Here is a 10,345-nt window from a genome sequence, read left to right as displayed (position 1 = left end):
TCCCATTCTGCTACAATTCAGCCTATCCTAAATGAAGGAAATGACGGACATGAGCTGTCATCTGTTGAACACAGTCTTACATCTAGTACAAATAGGACAATCTCTGAATTACCCCTTCATGATAGCCATAGTCATATAACTAATATACCTGTCACTTCCCCTAGCCAAACTTTACCCAGTAGTTCTCATATTCCTCCTACTGACCTTAGTGTACCAACAAGACACTCTACTCGCATTTCTCAACCACCCAATTATCTAGTAGATTACCATTGCTACTCTATTTCCAATAATTCTGCTTTATCAATAAATAGTTCTGCCTTATCCACAAACAAATCCTCTTATCCTTTGTCATCTGTTTTGTCTTATACTCAATGCTCTCCTTTTTACAAACAATTTTGTTGTTCTATTTCCTCAACCATTGAACCTAAAACCTTTAACCAAGCTATAAAACTTGACTGTTGGAAAAATGCTATGAACATTGAGTTACAGGCACTTGCAGAAAATCAAACTTGTAGGTGGGTTTACAAAATCAAATTCAATGCTGATGGTTCTATTGAGAGATATAAGGCTCGATTAGTTGTCAAAGGATACACCCAAATGGAAGGCATTGATTACTTTGATACTTTTTCTCCTGTGGCAAAAATTACCACAGTGAGAGTTCTCCTTTCCATTGCTGCCATCAAAGGTTGGCATCTTGAACAATTAGATGTCAATAATGCATTCCTCCATGGTGATTTACATGAAGAAGTCTACATGAATCTTCCTCCTGGCCTTTCTCATGGTAATCCATCTCAGGTTTGTAAACTTCAAAAGTCTCTCTATGGTTTAAAATAGGCTAGCAGGCAATGGTATTCTAAACTCTCCTCATTTCTATTATTTTTGGGTTATTCTCAGTCTCAAGCTGATCATTCTTTGTATGTCAAGTCTACTAAACAGAGTTTCACAGTATTGCTAGTTTATGTAGATGACATAGTCTTGGCTGGAAATTCCATACAAGAAATTAAATTGGTTGAAAGACTATTAGATAAAACATTCAAGATAAAAGATTTTGGCCAGTTGATTTTTTTCAGGCTTTGAGATTGCAAGATCTGTTACAAGTATCTTTATGAATCAAAGGAAATACACCCTTGAGCTTCTTGAGGACACTGGATTTCTTGCAGCAAAACCTTCTTCCATTCCCTTTGATCCTACAGCCAAACTTTCTCTCACAGAGGGCACACCTCTTGCAGATCCATCTTCATACAGGAGGCTTATTGGAAGATTGATTTACTTGACTAATACTAGGCCTGATATTTCTTATGTTGTTCAGCACTTGAGTCAGTTTTTGTCCAATCCTCTTGTTCCACATTATCAAGCTGCCACAAGAATATTGAGGTACCTCAAATCTTTCCCTGCTCGAGGTATCTTACTTTCAGCTTCTAGCTCCTTGAAACTTTATGGATTTGCTGATTTTGATTGGGCTAGATGCCCTGGCATAAGAAAATCTACCACTGGCTATTGTGTCCTTCTTGGTTCCTCTCTTCTATATTGGAAATCCAAGAAACAAAGTAATGTGTCTAGATCATCTACAGAAGCTGAATATAGAGCTTTAGCATCTCTCACTTGTGAACTACAGTGGTTACAGTATCTTTTCAAGGATCTTCTGATTGAATTTTCTCAACCAGCCTTTGTGTATTGTGATAGAAATCGGCAATTTATTTTACGCATAATCCCACTTTCCATGAGAGGAGTAAACACATAGAGTTGGATTGTCATGTTATTTGAGAAAAACTTCAATCTAGGCTGATTCACCTTCTTCCTATCTCCACCACTGCTCAACTTGCTGATATGTTTACTAAGCCTTTACTCTCTCCTGCCTTGACAGCTATTTTGACCAAGTTAGGACTGTTATCCATACACACTCCAACTTGAGGGGAGATATTAACTAGTATAGTTATCATTTACCTTTTATATACAGGCCTAGGCCCATTTATCTTATTGTACAGCCCAATAGCTTAGTAGTGGTGTTAGTTATTTTAGATAGTGCAGTTAGTTATTCTGTTTCACTATGTATATAAAGAATTTTTTATGCTCATAACAGATTAATGAAAGAGTTTATACTTTGATATTTTCTCCAACCTTATGTCTTCTTTATCAAAGATCTTCACCATCAACACTTATAGTAGTATCGGTTGAAAAGTGTGCAGGAGTCAGCATTAAAACACACCCTCCCAAATTGGTGAAAAAAATAAAACAACTCTTAGTAACAAAAATAAAATGATATGCATTATGTAATTTTCATGTTTAGAACATTTTATCTCTATCGTCTATAAAGAGGTAATTGTTTGTGTGTTGTATCTTTCTGTTTCGTGATTAATTTCATTATTTATTAAAAAAAATGATTAAAATTATTTTCGATAAAAAATAATTAGTTAATTATATCATTTTTTGAGAGTAAGAAGAACAATAATAGCTTATAATTTAGAATTTTAGGAATTGATTATGACTTTTAACCTTTTTTGAGATATAGAATTGAGAACATCACCCGAATGAGAGAAATTAAAATTGAAACTAAATCAAATTAGTGGTCATAATTTATGTCGGCCTAAAGATTGAATACCAAAAAACAATACAAATAAGGATTAATATTTAGACTATATAAGAAAAAGTAAATATTGCAACATGAACATAGAAATTACTTGTTAATCATCTTTTGGCTCTAATTTGACTATTACTCCACTAAAAGTTGGAATTCGAGAAACAAAACTCTTATCATCCTCGTTGATGGAAGTTATAAGATGTGGTTGATTCGACGATGCGTCAACATGAGCAATAGTAGTTGTTTCATCATTGGGTTTTTGAATACGAAGATTTGATCTCTTTTGCATTTTAAACATGTATCTCTTCTTTCTCTCTTCTTCACTTTCGAACTTATAGTGAGTTGACGCCACATGACTAGCAAATTTTTTAGATGTATTCAATACTTTATAGCACTTTGGACACGTGTATGGTCCATATTTCTTGAATGGTAGGCTGTGTATTCTACCATCGTCAATATTTTCATTGATCTTCTTCCTCTTCCTTTTGTTATTATCACAAACAGTAACGTCATCACCATGAAAATTAATCGTCTGAGGTAACGATCCCTGTGAAAGTGATGAAGAACTTCCATGGAGATTGGGATGATAAGAATCTTTGGAAGCATTCATTATAATATTGTTGACTTTGATGACATCTTCATTATTATTTTTACTCGGAGATGCACGCGAACTTCCGAATTGAACTTCAAGCATCCGCATCGCTTTCGTGATTCCAATAGCATGGCTAGTGAAATTGTTGGTCGCTAAAGATGAATAGTTGTTTTTTGATAATGAATTGGTGTGTATTGTGAATGGGTTTTGGTCATACCCCATCTCAATAGAATTAGAAGAAGAAGGAGAAGGACAAGGACGCGGAAGAGGAGAAGAAGGAAATAATAAAATCTTGAAATTCATGGATGGAATGAAAGTCAATTAATTTAAAAAAAAAAAATAAACAGATTTGAAATCAGAGATATTTGATTTATATATTGACATGGTACTGTTGTCATTAGGGGTGGCAAAACGGGCCGGGCCCCGCCGGGCCGCCCGCGCACCCGCCAAAAATTGGCGGGTAGGGTTGGGATTTTACGCTCGCCGCTCGCCAAAGCCCGCCCCGCCAAAACCCGCCGCCCGCCATACCCGCCCCGCCAAAGCCCGCCGCTCGCCAAAACCCGCTCCTCCTCTAAAACTCACTCTTTTTTTAGTTAATTCTAGTAATTGCAATTCTTATGGTTTATTTTATACATTCATTTATAAATATATGTAATATTTTTTTAGAGTAAATTTGTTAAAAAATTACTTTTATAAAAAATTGTATTAAAAAATAAGTGAAAAGTTTAATTAAAAGGTAAAAAAAACATATTAATCTATTAAAAAAATATAAATAAAAATAGGCGGGTAAGCCCGCCGCCCGCCAACCCGCCAACTTGGCGGGGCGGGCATGATTTTGATGCCCATTTTACTTGGCGGGCATGCCCGCCCCGCTTGTTTTTTGGCGGGCATAAGGCGGGGCGGGCAGCGGGCGGGGCTGGCGGCCCGTTTTGCCACCCCTAGTTGTCATCCTTATCCCAATATATATATAGCACAATTATTAATTTATTAATTTTTTTTTCATATTCAAGACCATTAAAGAATTCTTAAATATAAAAATTTATTTAAAATAACATTTAATATAAAAACTTCTACTTTTATCTTATAATCGAATAAAATATTTGAATGAATTAATATAATATTTCGTCGGAATAAACAAATTTTTATGTTCATATACTTAGACTCTTATAAAAAGTATTTACTAAGGTAAAACAAATTAAATATAATTTAAAATTTTTATACATACTAATATATATGTTAATTGTTTAAAATAGATAATTTTATTTATTAAATATAGAAATTAATTATATTTCTTTTACCAACAATAGAGAAACATAAAAATGTATTATGTTAAACTTATTTATTTAGTAAAAACTGTTTTATTTTTTATTTTTTACTAATAAAGTAAAAAAAATTGAATTATTAAAAAGGAAACTGTTACATTTTGATTGTGATTATAGATGCATGTTAAACTTTTTTGACATGGTATATAAAACCAATATAAAAAGAAATGAAAGGGAAATGATTATGAAAAATAAAGAAATTGTATTTTTTTAAAACAAAAATGGAAAGAAGTGAAGACAGGAACCCAAAAGCTTTTAAAAGGTTAATGTATATTTTTAATTATTTTGATTAAATTTTTTTATCATTCTCCATTAGTTTCAGACTTGAAACTACATTAAATTTACTTAATATTATTTTAAATTTTAAAATTATAATATTTATTTTATATAAAATAATAATTTAGATTTTTTTATACTTAAAGATTTATACTTTGAATCATTGTCATTATATAATTTAATTTAATCAAAAAACTTTTCAAGTATAATTTTTTTTAAATAAATAAAATTTAAATGATAATATATGGAAAAGATGAAAATTGGTATACCTGAACAAAAATCAAAATTGCCATTTTACTAACATTAAAAATGTAGGCTCGCTAACCTAATATAGGTTAATCTAATATAAATACATAATAAAATTAGTCAATATTATATGAACCTTTACAAAATTGTCCAAAGGTAAGAAATTTTACAATTTATACAAATAATTCATAGATTAAATATATAATAATTTATTGATATTTTAAAAAATTAAAAATAATTGGATTATTGGGTCCATATTATATATGTCTTGTCAAAAGTTAATCCATTGTGCACTATTAATATTTTTAATAAAAATAAATTTTATAACAAAAAATATAATATTTTATTAGAAATTATTAAAGAAACAAAACTCCAACTATTAACCAAATTCATATGAGAAGACTCTTTAATTTATTCATATATAATGTAAAAAAATTATTAATAAATTTATTTTAATTAACCAAATTTATTGATAAAATTAAAATAGATAGTTGATGCAAGTTCTATAGTATATTTTTCAGCTTTTATGTGGGGTGAAAATTAGATTCAAATAATATCCATAATTTTATTTTATTTGGACGATTCACACAATTCTTTTTCATTTTATAACATTTTAAATTAATGGAGATTCAAATTTCTCTCTAATATGTCAAATTCGTCTCTTAATAGCTAGAGATGATGTTGTAATACTTCAGCATACCTTTGGAAAGGTGAATTGTGTTGTGGATGAACTAGTAAAGGTTGGCCGTATCTTGAAGAATGGTTGCAAGATTTATGAAAAAACTCTTGATTTCCTAGAGGATCTCCTTCACGAAAATTCTATTGGTTTAGCTATCTCTAGCTAGAATGGTAGGAGTATAGTTCCTTTTATGTTTTTGACTTTGCCCCTCTTGTTTATAAAAAAAAATGTAATTATTGATTCATGAAATAATAATATTAAAATATAGCTTGTAGTAATATCGGTTGAAAAGTGTGCAGGAGACATTATTAAAACACGATTTTTTTTTTAAATAACCAGTTATTAAAAAAAAACACAAATAACTATGTTTCAGAAGTATTTACGTAACTAACCAGGTTTCAAAAATGATCAGAACGCATAAGCCAACTCAAATGGCGCATGCATGCAAAAAATAGGAGCATGCGCCACTTCATCTGTCGCATTCGTATGAATTTTACACGTGGCGCCATCTCATTTGGCGCATACATGTTAAAAAGTAAAGCATGCGCCACTTCACTTGGCGCATAGGTGTATATTTTTTTTTTTTTATATTAAGTATAAATGGAGAAAAATGATAATATTAATTTAAAGTTATGATTACATGGTTGAAAGTTTTCACGTCTCTGTCCTCTCCTGGTATTCCGCAGTCTAGGCCCCTCCTGTTGTGGTTGGGTCGAGGGCCCCGACAAATCAATAAAATTCGAATCCATAAAATCCAAGAGGTCGGTATGCATCATAGAAGATTTCCCGCTTTCAAAAAGTCGGTTACCCATGTTCTCAAAGTTTGGTCGGGATGGTGGTGGGGGTCTGTTATGCATGGATGGTCGGTAGCATTGGTCGTTCGAATAATTTTGGTAAAATGGAAATTGGTCTTCTGGGGTATAATATTCAGATGAGTGTTGGGTGTGTTGAGTGTATTGAGTGGGTTGGGTGGTACGGCGAATGGATGTTTGCGTGTAACTTAGGTTGGTTGGAGAATATTGTTGATCTTCGCCTAGGTCGGGCTTAGGTAAGAGGTGGATGGACCCACATGACGTTGTTGGTTGTATGGTATATATTCTTGGTTTTGAGTTTGGGTATGTAACACCCTTCTAAATACCCCGAAAAACATAGTACAAAATCAGAGTTAAATATGAATTCAAGGGCGTCACAATTTAAAACAATTATACATTGCAAGTGTAATCATGCTCTACTGAGAAAACAACATGTAATTAATTCAAACTCATGTTTTATCATAGCGGAAAATCAAAAATATTTGGATACTCCATGAAACATCATTCATAAGGATCTAAGCCTTTTATTCCAACAAAAGAGAATTATCCAAACCAAATAATAAAGAAATAAAAGAGTATGATAACTCTAAAAACATGTGTTCCCAGTGTTACAAGTATTAAGAGCATGACACCAACACCTAATTATTAGACTAAAAACGATAACTCCTTAAAAGTCATCCTCACCAAACATCTAAGCCACTTATCTTCAATCTGAAAAATAAGAGTAAGGGTGAGACTACATCATAAATTAAATAGCATTATAAATTGTCAGATATAGAATTCATAAGCAATTATCCACCCTACTTAGCATATTCAGATTTATCAATTCATACCAATCACAATCATTAATCAACACACAATATTATAACATTGGAACACTTCCATTCATGTTATAATGATTCATACACCTAATGCAATGCAACTATATGCATGTGGTACCAATCATGGGTTTCACCCATCTCACCAATTCACCATCATCAACGATACGGCTACTTCCACTCACTAATTCCACACAATGGGAATTAGCGACCACTGATCCATCTACGTCTGGATTCAGCCACCTTATGATTCATAAATTCATGCACCATCTATCACATGCTAATCACCACTTTAAATCATATGAACATCATCAACATAATTTAATTCACCACACAATGCAAACAACAATAGCACCTCTCACAATCGTGTACCAAGTACAACAAATCAACCCAACAGCAACAGGGCATTTACATCATCATTCATCAAAACACATGATAACAACATTTACCATGAATAACATCCACCTGCATCATCATTCATCAAAACACATGATAACCATATTTACCACGGACAACATCCATTTGCATAACAAGCAGAAGCAATCACATTATAACAACACATATCATTGCATATATTCAATTATGAAAACAACAAATCATTGCACCTCATCAATTATGCAATACAAGAATAAACCACATTTGGAGAAAATGATACTTTTCAAAATAAAATCAAGTTATTGTTTTTTTCTTTATTTCATATGGTAGAGTATTCAATTTAAGGAACAACGTCCAAAATGGTGTCTAAAACGGACTTACGGTTTGAAAGTTAGGAGCTTTTAAAGTTAAGTGAAATTTAAGAAAATCTGTAGAACCCGGTTCCTCCCCATCTGGGAACCGGTTCCTGCTGAACAAAATCACCTTGTTTCGGGTTTTTACTATGGGAACCCGGTTCCTCCCACCTGGGAACCGGTTCCTGACGCTGCTGTAGCAGAAAACTCCAATTTTATGACTTTTCTTCATTCCTACTTTCACCATCAACACCAAATACGAACCTACACATTATAGTGACCAATTCTCACCAGCTTTCATGATTCTAACACAACAACAATGCAATATAACTATCATCCATCAATTATAACAAACCAATTGCATCATATTCATCAAATTGGACATGTCAGTGTCAGAATCTCATAAACCCTAACATCCTAAATAGAGGTTCAAACTCTTAATCTATTCTACCATCATCAAAACTATAATACTAGTTAATAAAGAATAGTCACCCCTTACCTTGATTCACGGTTGGATTCTATTTCTCTTCGCGTTCTCTCTACGTATTCCTCCATGTTCTTCGTGTCCTAGCTCTCTCCCTCTGCCTCTTCTTAAAACTCTGATCGTATAGAATGAATCCCTCTTTCCTCCTTTCTCTTTTTACCCCTAGGACCCCTAATATGGTCTTCCCATATTGCCCTCACTTACTCTTCACAGATGACCACTCTTACCCTTAATATCTCTAACACTGATATTATTTTATTTTACTAATTAAAATAATTCAACTTATTATTCTAATTATTCTAAAATACACCAAAATTCATCGATACACATAAACATCACGCAAACCACCACGACATCACATGAATCACCAAGACATCACATAAGTCATCATAATTTCAAACATCACAGATCATCACAAACCATAATAAGGACTCATCATATCATCACATTTTCAATACTTCACAATGACTCATAGATTCACGCTAAAATAATCAAATAAATAATTGGTCTAGAATTTGGGGTGTTATAGGGTATGTGGCATATTTTGGTCTTGTTGTTGGGGGGGGGTGTAGGTTTCTTGGTAATGTTGTTGTGTATTCGATGACGACGCAACTCGAGTGCGTGGGTCAATCAAATACCTCGGATGGGCCAAAAAAATTTGAGGCATGGTAACCGATCTGAACCAATTCATATATGCAGCTGTGTGTCGCTTTATTTAGTTCTCGGGTGCGACAGATAATTGTAGGATATGATGTTCACATCTCTTCCACATTCGACAGCATTCTTGCGCGTAAGCTTTCCAATTGGATGCGTAAGGCCATTGGGCATTGACTCTCTGTTGATGCCATGGGTCCAAACAGGTTGGGTTTACCGGGATATTTTGATGCATGCCAAACTGCATTTTTACCCGGTCATTGTGGTGCATCTCGACAACGTTGAACCGGATGATCGCAGTTTTTACAGTCTAAATCGCTGCATCTTCACGGTTGGGTTCATGGTCCAATCCCAAATATGGTCTCCAAATGAATTACAAATTTTTTTTTATTAAGATTTATCAATTTAAAAATAAATTATTTATAACTAGTGAGTTTAGTGGTAATACAGCATCTGGTCCAAGGTGATCGATAAGATTGCGATGGATGCCCATGTTGCGTCTACGATTCTTGCTGTAATTCATCCCATGTACACAAAACCTAAAGCAAATAGAGACAATGCAAATTAATGATGATCGATTACCATAAATTGAGAAATTTGATAGAGTATTATTGTCATACCCCAAATTTGTCCTACCCTTTAATTTCCAACTGGCTTATGCCTCTCATTTCACTTGCATACCTCCATTAGGTCATCTAGCACATCATGCATCATTAATCAATAAATTTGATTTGAGATCAAGGATCATGGGACAAATTAAGGTTTTACTTAAGTCTTGACACAAGGTTAATTATTTCCTCAAAGATGGTATCTCGCACTTAATGAAGACTGTGATTGGTATAGATCTCCTGAAAGGAATTTGATCAGGTACTTCATCAATTGATCTTGTTACAATGCTACAATTCATCTCTGTGTGGGCAACCATTGTTCGGGGTTTTTTCTTCTATGACAAGATATTGGGTTAATGGCCAATATGAAGATTAAAGTGCAAAATCTTTTGATGTCAAGCATTGAAAAAAACAGAGGACAATTGATCGTTTGAATTCAGAAAAAGGAAAGAAATCTAAACATGATCTCATTTGGCATATGTTGACATTTGGTTAACAAGTCAACCTTAGAAGGTTGACTTTTGTTGACTAAGTCATATGGACCTCCT

General features: G+C 33.2%; 1 protein-coding gene across 1 annotated transcript; it reads right to left on the bottom strand.

Moving 5' to 3' along the window:
* Window positions 1-2,681: 2,681 nt before the first annotated feature.
* Window positions 2,682-3,473, bottom strand: LOC131647462 (uncharacterized). Its single transcript, XM_058917349.1, has one exon. The coding sequence runs from the start codon at window positions 3,471-3,473 to the stop codon at window positions 2,682-2,684; it is 792 nt and encodes a 263-aa protein (XP_058773332.1).
* Window positions 3,474-10,345: the final 6,872 nt, after the last annotated feature.

Source organism: Vicia villosa, linkage group LG2, assembly GCF_029867415.1.
Source record: "Vicia villosa cultivar HV-30 ecotype Madison, WI linkage group LG2, Vvil1.0, whole genome shotgun sequence".
In the NCBI taxonomy this organism is placed as follows: Eukaryota; Viridiplantae; Streptophyta; class Magnoliopsida; order Fabales; family Fabaceae; genus Vicia; species Vicia villosa.
Note: the sequence above shows the minus strand (reverse complement) of the source record. Positions and strands in the feature narration are given on the sequence as shown.